Here is a 13,648-nt window from a genome sequence, read left to right on the forward strand (position 1 = left end):
CAACCCGGGATGCTTCGGCAACAGATGACGTCGGAGTAAGCTTCCCCTGCTAACATTCCATGGACCTGAACAGACTAAAGTACAATTGGAGATATCTGCGGGGGTGGAAATCGAATCCGGCCGGACGCTGCCGGATGGCTTTTCAAGGAACAAGGGGAAATGCTATAGGAAACTCAGGTAAATTATCAGCATATTAAATATATAAGAATGAAATGGTCGAGTTTTGTAGAAACAGAATTGCTCAGCCGACGGAATCTAAGGAGAGGGGATCTTTCCCATATAGATAGTCCCGAAAACGCAATATCAGAGTGCAAAATGCCCGAATAGTTCATCAACCTAACCCTATAAGCACCCGACTTCACTGCGTCCGCCAGCCACCCTCTCCCGAAAAGTAACCATAAGTGTCACAATGGGGCACATTGGCAGTGATTCTCACACCATTAGACCAAACAATCTCCATAGTAGAGCCCATAATAGTCGCGGTGAAAGGCTCACAACTTTGCAGTGACTGGCGGATACTGTCGAGCTCTTTCCAAGGGATATTCACGACTGCAGGGGCCTGTTGAAATGGAGCCGCCGGTTGGCCTCGAGCATTCTTTTCGAATACCCATGGCTCACCATTAATCATGAATACACCAGCCAGAGAATTACCATTCTGACTAGTTAGGGATCCGATCCATTGAGGCATGACTGGATGGTTAGTGGGCAAGTCGGCAATCCTTCTAGAAATAGGCACTTACTGCACTTTTAGGGAATCTTGAGAGCTGTGAGAAGGAGGAAGTGGGGAAAGAAGTTGGGGAGGATTTGCTTCTTTTGTGTGACATTTACGTGTCTGTTTAGAAGAAGCAAAGATGAAGGATTTGCCGTGTAGCCAAGCCGCGGGTGCCTCATTTACCGCTATATTCGTGTGTATCCAGCCATAAAGGGATGTTCCACCACAGCTTCAACTTTGTTTCTTCACCGCTCGTTCTGGTTCTCTCGTTGTGTGGCAGCGCTTATGCAGCTTGTTAAGGTCTATGTTATATGTGAGCATTACCGAAAGGTTAAGCTGAAAAGGGTGGATTCTTTAACCGAGCGTAAGAGCAAATCACATTAAACAATTAATCCCGTGTCGAGAAGCACGAAGAGCCTAGCACCTTGACTTTACAGGAATCTGACCCCTCACAAGCTATATCCGACGCAAAGTGGATCGGCAAGTGTTCCCGCAACGAGTCTCCGCATTTAAATAGGGCTTTATGTACATGTTCTATGCTTAGCACTATCACACAGGTAGGCATGGGGGGACTATCGTCTAGTTACTGGGTGCATTGTGCAATATTCAATAAATCATGTAGAGAACCGCATTGGGCAGATACTGCAGTCATTGTACCATGCAGGCTAGACGGCTCGCATAGGTCCGTGTAATCGATTAGAAGCCTCGAACAACCAGACTGGTGGTGATATGAAAACTGGGAAATGAATTATATTAACGACCTATCTAGGCATATTGTAGGTGTACATAAGCAAGTAGGCTAATATAGACCCAAGGAAATAGTGGGGCATATATCTTCACTTCGTGTATATTTTTCTTCTTCGGGGGAGTTTATCTGCGTAGATCATAAGCAGCCTTATATCAAGTTAACGACGTCCATGCATTACTGCGCTACTACGCCTAAGAGGCTTTGGGAGTGACCTATGAAAACTCACATATGCCTGCAGACAGTTGGCCTTGGGCATCGAGGCAAGCATTTGAAGTAGCCTGGGCCCAGCGACGATCTGCGTCACCGCTGTTATGTACGGAGTATCAGAATATCAAAATATCACAATTCCTTGTTGTGAATAGGAAGCCTACACAGGCATGGAGTCCCTACTCAAAGGCGAAAGTATGGATCTTCTCTGTATGCACTAATACTAACAATTTCAATATTCAATATAACTGTGCTCAAAAATCATGCATTTCAAAAGGCACATCGCGGAAATGAATAGAAATTCGGCGTTGGTCCGATGTAATGTATTCTCGGCAACATCGCCGATCCAAAGCGGGGAAATTCCAGAATGACGATATCACAGGAGGATTGATATAGATAACACCATTTTCAATTGTCTTTCTCTCTATCTAAGTCCCTTACATTACCAAATTAACAGCCATGGCCCACCTCCAAGCATCGAATCTATTCTCAGTCAAAGACCGGGTGGTCGTGATCACCGGAGGCGGAAGTGGTAAGAACGAAATCATCACATCCCAAAGATACAAACAATGTACATAAAATCTAATAGAAACAAAGGTCTCGGACGTATCATGACCAAAGCCCTAGATGCCAACGGAGTCTCTAAGATCTTCATCCTCGGCCGACGCGAGGATGCACTCCAAGAAACCGCCTCGCAGGCCATAAACGGCACCGTCATCCCAATCCAATGCGACATCACCTCAAAGGAATCCCTCGAGGCAGCTTACAAAGCTGTCGGAGCTCAAACAACACACGTTGATCTCCTAATCGCCAACAGCGGCGTAATGGGTCCGCTCATGAAACCCCCGCAACCCGCAAAAGATGGCTCCCTCCCGCCTCTATCACAAGTCCGCGATGAACTCTTCAATATCCCCATGGAGGAATTTAACAACGTGCTGAATGTCAATGTTACCGGATCGTATTACACGGTGCTGGCATTCTTGCCTCTGCTTGAGGCGGCGAATAAGAGACGTCCTGCGCCGCAGGAGGATGTTCTTGCTGCCCCGACTGCACAAGTTATTATCACTAGCTCGATTGCTGGATTTAGTCGCAAAGTGCCGTTTAGCTTTGCGTATAACTCCTCCAAGGCTGCTACAACACATCTGATTAAGACGCTTTCGACTTCGTTTGCTGATTACGGTATTCGGGTCAATGGCCTCTCGCCTGGTCTTTACTACTCAGATATGGCCAATCATATCTTCCAGGCTTCGGGTATTCAGGGTCGGGCTATTTCGGATGGCTCGTTCCCCAAGGAAATGATTCCTGCTACTCGTGGTGGTAGTGAGGAGGATATTGCGGGTTTGATCGTTTGGCTGGCTAGTAACTCGGGTGGTTATATCAATGGTAATGTCTTGGTTACTGATGGTGGCCGAATTTCTGTTGCGCCTGCTGTCTACTGAGGGGTGTTTCGGTCGGGCTAAGTGCAGTTTTGGTATACATAGACTATACAGATTGAACTTCAATGAAAATAGAAATATGTAGATTGCTTGATTCGCAAATATCGATGTTCAATCGCTCATGAGTGCAAGGCAAATAAAACGCAGCAAACGAAAATGATCTTCATCGGGCCAATCTCATATAATAAACCCATGGTCCGGCTATTTAGTAAGTTGCTGTCAATCGCTGGACTAGATAATCGCCTGAAGTAATCGCCGAGTATTTCTTCTCCGCTTGCATTTCGTCCCCAAATGTTCCCGGGAGTGCTTCAATAAGTTTATCGCTGTTGGGGTTACAGAAATACGCTATGCTGTACCGAGCAGGATAATCCGACGCATCGTTCTCAGAGCCTTCGGGCACGGGAGGCTGAATTACCCGATGACGGGTACTCTTGATGGTGTCATTGGACCATCGAGCAAGCAGATCCCCGGCATTGACAACAATGGTATCAGCAATTGGAGTCGCATCCACAAAAGTTCCTTTGGGGCTGCGCACTTGCAGCCCACCGTGTCGATCCTGGAAAAGCAGAGTGATTGAACCGTAGTCGCTGTGCTCGCCGGCACGGACTTGGTTAGGGTTACTGTTGAAGACTTCTTTGCTAACGGCAGGATAGTGCAGCAGACGGAGATTATTGTCACCGGCATTGACAGAGTCGTCGAAGAAGTGCTCTGGCAAATTCATTCCCAATGCAATAGCCTGCATGATGTGCTTATGTAGATTCTTTCCCATTTCGAAGAATGACTGCATGGTTTCTTTGAAATGCTTTCCTTCGTCGTCGAGGTGATCGGGCCAGCGATTGGGAAGGCCATCGACTCCCTCACGACCAAGTTCCATGGTCTCTTTAATGTCCGGTGCGGACGCACGCAGAGTCTCGACTCCAGTTGTCTCGTCGACGGTGGTCAATTTCTCCCGCCCAATCGCGACGTAACCACGGTTCGACTGCGGGGTTGTCCAACCCAACGAATCCTTCTCGCTTTGGGGGCGGGCGAAGAAACGGGCGGATGACGCAAATACCCTGGACACAACGGATGGGGGAATGCCATGTGCTTTTAGGTAGAGGAAGCCGGATGTTTTGAAGGCTTTTGTTATGGAGAGCGCGACTGCATGTTTATCGGATGGGGTCCCTGTGAAGAATGGGCCAAAGTCGATCAGCTAGAACAGATCCCATTAGTCGTAGCTTGGAATAACATGAAGATAAAGCATACAGGTATCATCAAATCATCCTTATCTACGGCAGCAGACGCAGCATTGTCTGGGGATGTGTTGGAAGCCATTGCTTGCACGGCTCCTGGAAATTGGTATGAACCGTCAGGAGGAAACTAAGACAAGGACGAAAGTCTGTGAAGTGAGTTTCTGTCCGAATGCAAAGAGAAGATCTAAAGAAGAGGGGAAAGTCGGGGAAAAGGAAGATTATAGGTCAGCTGCATACATCAAAAAGATAAGCGCATGTGGGCAGATAAGCCATCAGATAAGCGTTGAAAGGTGACATCTACATTAGATTTGACTGTATGAATTGATATTTGTTCAATTAGCTGCTATCAGACAAACATTTTGTTTGATTGCTATATTTGGGCCTAGACTGACAGCGCAGATCAATCCACACCTTCCCCCACCCCTCCACAATGACCCTGCATTGTCAGCACGGTGTATGCCCTGACCAATCCTCGAGCCGTGATCTCAAAGCCAAAAATAGCGCTCACCCCGCTCATGCCACTCTAAACAGCAAGCAAAAAAATACTCAAACTAAATATGTTGCTCACATATGGTGATGAATGGCGATAAGACTCCCCCAAGAAACAACCGGTGCGATTTCACATCTTGCACCACAACAGTCGAACTAGGAAGCCATTTGGCATTTCTGTCCTCCACAAGCTTCGAGACCTCCCAATTCTTCCCGCTGTGAGTTCTTAGCTGAGTAGCTATTCCATTGACAGCGAGAACGGTAGCAGGAGCAACAACCCTATATGGGTCCTCCATAGACTTCACAAACGCAATGGAGTCCGGAAATGCAGCAGCCAGGAGGTTCCCATCTGCGTCGAGCGACAGATTATCGATTGGATATCCCGTAGAGATTTTATCAACTTGAATCAGCTGGTCGCCAACTAATTTGTGGACAGTCACGATTCCAGTCACTGAATGAGCCACATAGTAAAGCCCGTTCTCTTGGATGATCCCGTTGGCAAAGTAAAACCCTTTGTTGGCAGCGACATGGCACTTCCCTGTATCAGAGCGACAATAGGTGAGACTTCCTCCGCCAATCAACATATCCAACTCTGCGATAGTGCTAACCTTGGCGTTGCGGTCATTGGTAACCACGAACCCCAGACCATCCTTGTCAACGGCCAAGTTGTTAGGCGAGATGATTGCGTCGCTGGCGATGGTTTTGACATACTCAAGTGTCTCTGAGGCACCATCCAAATCAAATATCTCAACTGTGGAATTCGCTCCAACAGCTCGGGCATCAAGGAACCCCCTGTTGTAGGATCAACTGGGGGTCTATGATTGATCAACCAGAATCGAAGTCTGCCTTCAATACTGCGCACGTCGAACCCATGGAGATCCAGATCGCCGAGATAACCACCGACTTTGAGCTTGTGGAGACCATACAGCCCGTCCGAGCCAGGTTGGTCAATATTCAACACTGCGATATGATCCGTGCGGGATCTCGCGGAGATGTTGAATTTACTGCCACCGGGACTCCATCCCTGTCTGGAGTCTACAGTATTGCACGCTGCGTACAGTTTTCGTCCTTGGCCGTCTAACCACATATCCTCACAACCTTCTAAGAGAGGATGCTGGAGGCGAGTACAGGTCCATGGGAAATTGTCAATAGGTTGGATCTCTCGGCCAATGCCAATTGTGAGGAAAATGATGTTGTGCACATAGGCTTTGTACAAAATTCCAATGACGAGCACAATCAGAGCCCATATCCCAGCACGCGGGCTGAGAATTCGAGTCATTGTGAAGGTGCTTGAGGAAGTGATGTTCTAGATTGGTACCCCATTTAGGCGGGGGCCAATACTTGAATACATGTGTTTACAGGTTTACAGGGTATTTTACCAGGAAATCATATGACTGTCATGGATGGATGCCCCTACCTACCTAAGTTATATACTCTTACTAAGCTGAACCCAGGTACCTACCTAAGTACTGACCGCTCACGACAAGCGACTTCACCTGATCCCTGCTCGCAACCGTCCTTCATAGAATGCCCCTTTTCACAACGTATGCGTCCATGCTCAATGCGAACATTGCGACCGATCGGTAAATCACCTACTCGGTATCCACGGAACGCTTAAAATGCAGCTATCGTGGAAGCCAGGATATTCTCTCTCCAATAGGCCTGTAAGAAGGTCAACAGCCCGTAGGACCAATAGGGGTCGTTTGGGAATCGCAGATGGACCTCAGCGATTTGTGTTCATTTCAGAACACCCTATGAGAGATTGTAAGACCTTACAATTTCCACCAGCCATCATTTAGCCGCCCTCCGGAGCACGCGTTAAACCAATCACTAATTACAAGGCACAAAGGCTCAGAACCTGATGGTATTGACCTATTCTTTGTCTTGTCTCTCAAGACTAATAGTAATAATCTACGGTTGTGGGCTAACCTGAAACTCATTCTCAAGTCAACATTTCCGAGGAAGCCAACCCATCCGTAGAGACGCCATTTGGGGTCTCGGGTGATGCATTGCCGACCAGGGCTGCTGATTCCCCCGACCCAGACAGCGATTCTAGGACAGCTGAATTGAAACTGCACCACTATAACAGCGAAGACCAAGGCCAATCCCCATGTTCATCTACATCGATAGACGACAGACGGCCACAATTAACTGAGGGAGACGACTTCTATGAATGGTCGAGTCAAGTCACTACTATAGACCCAAGTCCCGTGGCAGCTTTAGACCTCCCCAGCACTACTACATCTGTGCCACCGAGTGTACTATATAATAGTATTTACCAGCGGTTTGGACCTATCCTTAAGAGATGTTCGTTTATTCTGCTCCCAGCCGCTTATATCAATACCCACTAACAAGTCATAGACAATATGGAATTCTGCACAATCCCATTAACGTCCGACCTACAGATGAATCCGTTTCGATACCGCAGAACTATCGTCCCGGAACCTATGTTTCTGGTCCATGCAGTGATGGCTTTAGCGGGTCATCATGTTAAGAGTCCATCAACCGATGACCATCGCTACACAGCACTAAAACTCCTCCGCGAGAGCCTCAACGCATCCGGCAATGTGGTAGATGGCTCTTCTATGCTTGATGCGATTATGATCTTATTTTCCTTCGACGTTAGTTTGCACATTCGTGTTGCTCGTACCTAATCCAAGTTGATAATGAAAGTTAGGAAACTCAATCCACCCTTGGATATTGGAGTACACATCTAAAGGGAGCCTATGGCCTTATTGAAGCGTGCGGGGGAATCGAAGCATGGACCACGTCCGCTCGGGCAGACGCTCAAATAGGATTGCTGTTATGGTATGCAACTCCACCCTTTGTTAGGCGAACTCGTCCCGGCGCTTCCAGCTAAACTATTTAGGTGGGATGCCATCACCAGTCTCTTGTCCCGGGAAGACTGCGTGTTCCCATACGCATATGTCGAAGCCATCCTATCGAATACCGATAATCGGAATTGGAATTTCTTTGATCTCTGCGGGTGCCCACACAGTGTGGTTGCGTTGGTCATGCAAGTTGTGCGTCTGAGTGCCGAAAAACGCCAATCATTGTCCATGCGGTACGTGACCTTCGACATCACAGTGATTGCCCAAATCGAGCAAGCGCTCGAGTCCTGGTATCACATCTCCCCTGCCGCGCTGGCCTTTGGTAGCGAAGAGGATATTCAACAAGACCAAGATTGTATGCACTGCTCGGAGGCATGGAGACACGGCCTGCTGCTCTATATCTACCGCGTGTTCCGGTGGAAGCCGGGAAGCCCTATTCCAATGCACGTTGTCCGTTTGGCCCGGGTCATTGTGGACCATGTGGTCTCGTGTCGTGATGAGAGCATGGTCGCTCGGCAGGCGTTGCTCCCGCTCTTCTTCGCGGGCTGCGAACAACGCGATCGATCGGTACGGCAGAATATCGTGCAGTTCTGCTCGGTGTGGAATGACCGGACGCGTTATCAGATGTTTGGGAGCACCATTCCGTTGCTTGAAGAGGTATGGGCGGAGCAGGAGGCGAAGGGCTTTGAGAACGTGTGGTGGGGTCACGTCGTGGATCGAAAGCACACCGCGTCTTGTTATCCGTTACAAATGCAGCTTTGCTTTGGATGATCCAAATAAAAACACAAATAAATCTCGTTGTTCAGCGATCGCTCTAGTATATGTAGCCAATACGCATTTACTAAAGGTCTTGATTGAATTGTTTATCTGCCAGTCGACTAACAACTTGCCCGTCATTATCGGGACCGGATTGATATGTGCATATTTGACCTTAGCTCTTTCACATCTGAAAGTGTTGAAAACCTACAGTGGCGCTATGGTAATTCAGCATGAAAAAACCGGGAGGTATGAATAATTCAATGCAATGTAACAATGTAGATTTGTCTGACTATCAAAACACGGGAAAGGGAACATTCATGTTCCATGTCCCGGCCCGGGTTTTCTATACGAACCCCTAAAGCTTTGGGCATATTGGCGATGACTTCGAAATATAGTCCGTAACAATCAAAGGGGAGACATGGAATACGACGGCCCGAGTACGGTCTGGGTCTTATACACCTGCAGCTTCGGCACTGTCTCCCCGCCGCTCTATAGTAGCCTCTTGCATGAATGGGCTGTAGGATCTGATCTCTTTGCCCCATTGGAGGACCACAAAAGGAGTTACCACCAGAGCCAAAGACACAAATGCAAGCAGCGAGCTGGCCCACTGAAATCCAAGATTCGTGTACATAGCTGCTGCAGCCAGCGGGAGAAAAGCGATGGAGATGTTCTCGACAAAACCCACCGCCCCGAGAGCGCTCGCAGCATACTTGCTATACGCGTCGATGAGATAGTTAGCATTGCCAACGATGACCGCTGTCGTCCCAAACCCCACCATCGCCAGACCAACGGTGGGTGCCATCCAGTGTATAGAAGTGTACGATGTCCACCCATACACGAACATGCCGCCCGTGACACCAAAGAATCCACCAACGATCGATGCATGTAGCCGAGCCTCCGGGATTGGCGTGCCCGGTGCCTCGGTATTGCGAGTAGCAGATGCATAGTACCAGGGATTAGTTAAGATGCAAAATCCACCGCCCAGGAGTTCCCCGACTACAATCGCAATTTGGATATACCCGCATTGGACAGAATCCCACCCATAGAGCTCCTTGTATACCTGCTCGACGGACTGCGTAAAAAGATAGATCGTTCCCAAGCTGAAGGCAGCCCACACCGTCGCAACGAACACAACCCCTTCCGTAAATAGCATGTACAGAGGCCGTTGAACGCTCTGCAGGATACGCTGAGACAAGGCTACCCGTTCGGTCTTCTCGGTCGTGTACGCGTTCTTCCCTTCGCGGCGTAATTGTTTGGCCCTGACGCGCAGAATCGCCGGTCCGCGGCTCTCTGGCAGACCGAAGATCAGGATCGGAAATAGGGCAACGGTCCAGATCAGTTCGATGTAGCCAATCCAGCGCCATGACAGGAATTGCAGGATGGAAGAGCCAACAACCGGGCCCAGGCTTGTCGCTGCCAGATAAATGGTCACATACAGACAAATTGGGACACTCCGGGCTCGATCGCCGTGAAAGACATTTGATGTAATACCAGCAACAGCGTCGCTTATCAGCGGGACACACCCTCCGCTGAAGAATCGAACCACAATCAGGGTGGTAAAGTTCGGTGCCAGCCCTACAGGAATCAAAAAACAAATAAAGCAAAAATAGGTGGCGAGAAGGACGGGTCGAACGCCAAAATCCTCCATCACAGGAAACAGAAGAAGCGGACACAGCGCTGCTCCGATAGCCCAGGATGTGGTTAGCCAGTAGGAATTGGGGAAGGTCGCATCGGAAACATGAAATTCTTCCCCAATGGCCGTATGAGCCACCGTTAGGATGGTCCCATTCATCGAGCAGACAAAGCTCGCCAGCAAACCAATACCCGTGGCCTGCCATTTCTTCCAAAGTGACCAATTGTATGGATCTTTAGGGTCATCTTCTCCATCCCATGTGACAATCACGCTCTCTTGGGCGACGCATGGGCCTGTTTGTCATGATGAGTGGATTGATCTCAGTTCACAAATTTAAGGGCACGTTGTATACTAACCTTCTATCTGGGAGCCAGATACCGGGTACAAATCAATACCAAGCTCTTCTAGTGTGATCGGTACGTTTCCAAGGTCGACTGTAGAGCCATCTGCTTTCGATGCAATCTGTCGTCGCGAACAAACCAGGTGTAGCATCATGTTAGGGGTAGTGGCACGCGACAAGCTCTTCTAGTGCGAGGATTGAGGTTCCCCAAAGATGTTCAACTCCGTATAGTAGTGATATATTTGATTGTTGTGGTATTAATCAGGGTAAGGTAGGCAATATGATTATTTAACACTGTTGGATGGGAGTCTCAGAATAGCCAGAAATAAATATGGGAGCGTGTCCTTGGGGTATTCTCATCTCAAGATAGACCTTTCACATCATTTCCTTATTCTATGATTAGTTTAACCCGTAGATTAACTACATATTAACTACATACACAGATTAGGAATTCCACTAGTCCTAAAAAGGCAATTGTATCAATTAGGTAGCAGGCCCAAACTAGTAAGTCAAGTTGTACACCTAAACAGGAGTACGTAAACTATTATGTCGTCTGCAAGCAACTCAGCCACCAGCCTCTAGCTAGGACTCCTAGATTAATATCTAGATTGCTTGTAAATCTAAAGTGTCCACGAATGATCCTAATATCTATGTATAAGTTCAACGTGTAATGTCATCTCCGAGTCGAATGCAAAGTGTCGCGGATGTTGCCATTGAAAACAATGTTTCTCGATTGTCCATAGATTCTCGATTACGATAGATTAAAGTGATATAACCTTGGAGGCCTGTTCAACGATTTCCATATCAAATAAATATGCTCATTAAAATGACCAGGCCGAGAATTTGCCGAGGTCATCGGATAACATGACTAAGCGAATTATGCATTTTTGTGAACTAAGCACATCCTGAGGCCCAGGTGGGAAACTTCATGGCACCCACAGGCATAGTAAAAGCTACGCATATAGGAATGAGGTGACAGAGTGGTACATGTGCCCATGGGTATATATTCCGCTCAACACCCCAACTCCCAACGTACGTTGAGTCGAGTATGTACACAATCGCAAAGGTTGGGGAGCCCTTGGCCCACACGAAGATAGCTTCCAGACCTCGGGAGGTCCACCTCAACCTATTAATAAGCTCGATTGGGCAGCTCCAAAACATTCCATTGCATTTCTATTTCTCTTCCTTCAACTTCATTTCCAATATACATCATCTCTTCCTTTTTCCTTGAATACATTTCCTAACCGCCAAAATGACTTACACTGCCATTGTTATGTACCCCAACGACGCCGACATTAAGTTCGACGAGTCCTACTACATCAAAACTCACATGCCACTTGTCGAAAGCACCTGGAAGAGCTACGGCCTGATCAGCTGGCGTGTCACCAAGTTCCCCACTGCGCTCGATGGCTCCCGATCTCAGTTTTTGATCATGGCCACCCTCGAGTGGGAGAGCGAGGAAGCCGTGCAGGCTGCTCTGAAGGACCCTGGCAGTGCGGGGGTGTTTGCCGATATCCCCAACTTCACCAACGCGAAGCCTGTCACTTTGGCTGGTTCTCAGCTGTGATCGGTCGTCGAGAGTGTATGTGTAATCTTATACTGATGAGTGTTTGGATGCTGAAATTAATGTACAGCGACTATTCAATGCATGTTACCAATGAATCAATGAGATTTGGATTATAACGGCCGACACTTTGAAGGGACTTGGCATTTCTAATGAGAAACTGTGTATATCTTCTTCAAATTGCAATCCTTTACAAAAAAATACGTAACATCAAAAGACGAGCAGACTTATCTGAGATAAAGAAATTGTAACATCGCCTAGGGGAATCCTTTGTCGGGTGGAGAGGGGCATCCCCGCTTCACAGGTCTTATCTATGTTGCATGTACTCCGTACGGAGTACATATTGATCCCCTCACTTGGCTATAACCCCTGTCTCGACTGTTCCTTTCTTCCTTTTCTCTTGCAATTAATTCTATTCCAATCCGCAAACTCCAAACATGTCTCGTCCCCTAGTAGTCGATGTTCACACCCATGTCTACCCTCCATCATACATGGCGATGCTCCGCGCTCGCAAAACAGTCCCCTACATTCACGACCCAGCGAGCGGAGAGCCGCGCCTGATAATCCTCTCATCAGATGATGACCCATCAATTCCAATCGACGAGCGCGGCCGTCCCGTCGACACATCCTACTCCGACATCAACGTCAAACTAACCTTCATGCAACAGCACGGCATCGACTGCAGCGTGATCTCTCTCGCAAATCCCTGGCTGGACTTCCTCGATCCCGCCGAAGCCCAACAATGGGCCGAGCGCATCAACAACGATCTAGAGGAAACCTGTGCCCAGAACAATAAATCCTCTAATCCGGACAACACTCTTCCTCTGCAGGGGAGATCGACTTTATTTGCATTTGCGACTTTGCCGCTGAGCGCTCCTAGTGCGGATATCATCGTTAATGAAATTAAGAGACTTAAGACCCTGCCTCATATCCGTGGTGTGATTATGGGGACTTCAGGATTGGGAAATGGTCTCGATGATGAACAGCTCGGTCCGGTTTGGGCTGCGTTGGAGGAAACGCAGTTCCTTCTCTTCTTGCATCCTCATTATGGTCTACCTGATGAGGCGTTTGGTGGTGCTGAGGTGACAAAGCGTTACGGTCATGTCCTCCCCCTGGCTCTTGGTTTCCCGCTTGAGACGACTATTGCGGTTACCCGCATGCTACTGTCTCGTGTCTTTGACAAATTCCCGCAGCTGCAGATCTTGCTGGCGCATTCCGGTGGCACTTTGCCGTTTTTGGCGGGGCGTATCGAGAGCTGTATTATGCATGAACGGAAGTTTGTGGAGAATGGTGGTGATGTTCCTGGTCCGCAGAGGAGTATTTGGGAGGTTTTGAAGACGAATATCTTCCTTGATGCTGTCGTTTATGGGACTGCCGGGCTTAAGGCTGCTGTTGCTGCTGGGGGAGGTACTGATCGTCTTATGTTTGGTACGTTTTCTAGTTCTATTGTTGATATGATTGGCACTGCATCAAGCTTATATATTTCCCAGGTACCGATCATCCATTCTTCCCGCCTCTGAATGAAGGTGAGAAAGAATGGCTCAGTGTGACAACCAATTACAAGGCTATTGATGCGACTTTCGAGGGTGAAACAGAGGCTGTGGCTGCTGTTTTGGGTGGCAATGCTGCTCGTATTTTGAAACTCGAATAATCACATATACTATCTAGCATAAATATCGTTATACTGGTCTGCAGAT

General features: G+C 48.1%; 8 protein-coding genes across 8 annotated transcripts; 4 read left to right on the top strand and 4 right to left on the bottom strand.

Annotated features, from left to right (window-relative positions):
* Window positions 1–358: 358 nt before the first annotated feature.
* N7487_007726 (uncharacterized protein) lies at window positions 359–895 on the bottom strand (the record flags this gene model as incomplete). Its single annotated transcript, XM_056875456.1, is given in 2 exon segments — window positions 359–722; window positions 741–895. Coding segments are annotated over 2 exon segments (519 nt in total), but the record flags the coding sequence as incomplete, so codon positions are not given.
* A 1,231-nt stretch (window positions 896–2,126) lies between these two features.
* N7487_007727 (SDR family NAD(P)-dependent oxidoreductase) lies at window positions 2,127–3,106 on the top strand (the record flags this gene model as incomplete). The annotated part of the gene is made up of 2 exons (XM_056875457.1): window positions 2,127–2,199; window positions 2,265–3,106. 2 exons carry the CDS (start codon window positions 2,127–2,129, stop codon window positions 3,104–3,106), a joined length of 915 nt encoding a protein of 304 aa, XP_056727645.1.
* Window positions 3,107–3,308: 202 nt separating this feature from the next.
* On the bottom strand, window positions 3,309–4,417 carry N7487_007728 (isopenicillin N synthase family dioxygenase; the record flags this gene model as incomplete). The annotated part of the gene is made up of 2 exons (XM_056875458.1): window positions 3,309–4,295; window positions 4,349–4,417. 2 exons carry the CDS (start codon window positions 4,415–4,417, stop codon window positions 3,309–3,311), a joined length of 1,056 nt encoding a protein of 351 aa, XP_056727646.1.
* A 469-nt stretch (window positions 4,418–4,886) lies between these two features.
* N7487_007729 (uncharacterized protein) lies at window positions 4,887–6,103 on the bottom strand (the record flags this gene model as incomplete). Its single annotated transcript, XM_056875459.1, has 2 exons — window positions 4,887–5,616; window positions 5,655–6,103. 2 exons carry the CDS (start codon window positions 6,101–6,103, stop codon window positions 4,887–4,889), a joined length of 1,179 nt encoding a protein of 392 aa, XP_056727647.1.
* A 1,087-nt stretch (window positions 6,104–7,190) lies between these two features.
* Window positions 7,191–8,426, top strand: N7487_007730 (fungal specific transcription factor domain-containing protein; the record flags this gene model as incomplete). The annotated part of the gene is made up of 3 exons (XM_056875460.1): window positions 7,191–7,445; window positions 7,502–7,632; window positions 7,694–8,426. 3 exons carry the CDS (start codon window positions 7,191–7,193, stop codon window positions 8,424–8,426), a joined length of 1,119 nt encoding a protein of 372 aa, XP_056727648.1.
* A 439-nt stretch (window positions 8,427–8,865) lies between these two features.
* N7487_007731 (uncharacterized protein) lies at window positions 8,866–10,542 on the bottom strand (the record flags this gene model as incomplete). The annotated part of the gene is made up of 2 exons (XM_056875461.1): window positions 8,866–10,340; window positions 10,404–10,542. The coding sequence occupies 2 exons, from the start codon at window positions 10,540–10,542 to the stop codon at window positions 8,866–8,868; spliced, it is 1,614 nt and encodes a 537-aa protein (XP_056727649.1).
* A 1,097-nt stretch (window positions 10,543–11,639) lies between these two features.
* Window positions 11,640–11,954, top strand: N7487_007732 (uncharacterized protein; the record flags this gene model as incomplete). The annotated part of the gene is made up of 1 exon (XM_056875462.1): window positions 11,640–11,954. The coding sequence occupies one exon, from the start codon at window positions 11,640–11,642 to the stop codon at window positions 11,952–11,954; it is 315 nt and encodes a 104-aa protein (XP_056727650.1).
* A 434-nt stretch (window positions 11,955–12,388) lies between these two features.
* On the top strand, window positions 12,389–13,602 carry N7487_007733 (amidohydrolase family protein; the record flags this gene model as incomplete). The annotated part of the gene is made up of 2 exons (XM_056875463.1): window positions 12,389–13,379; window positions 13,442–13,602. 2 exons carry the CDS (start codon window positions 12,389–12,391, stop codon window positions 13,600–13,602), a joined length of 1,152 nt encoding a protein of 383 aa, XP_056727651.1.
* Window positions 13,603–13,648: the final 46 nt, after the last annotated feature.

This window comes from Penicillium crustosum, assembly GCF_028827405.1.
Source record: "Penicillium crustosum strain IBT 35664 chromosome Unknown utg000003l_segment0_segment0, whole genome shotgun sequence".
In the NCBI taxonomy this organism is placed as follows: domain Eukaryota; kingdom Fungi; phylum Ascomycota; class Eurotiomycetes; order Eurotiales; family Aspergillaceae; genus Penicillium; species Penicillium crustosum.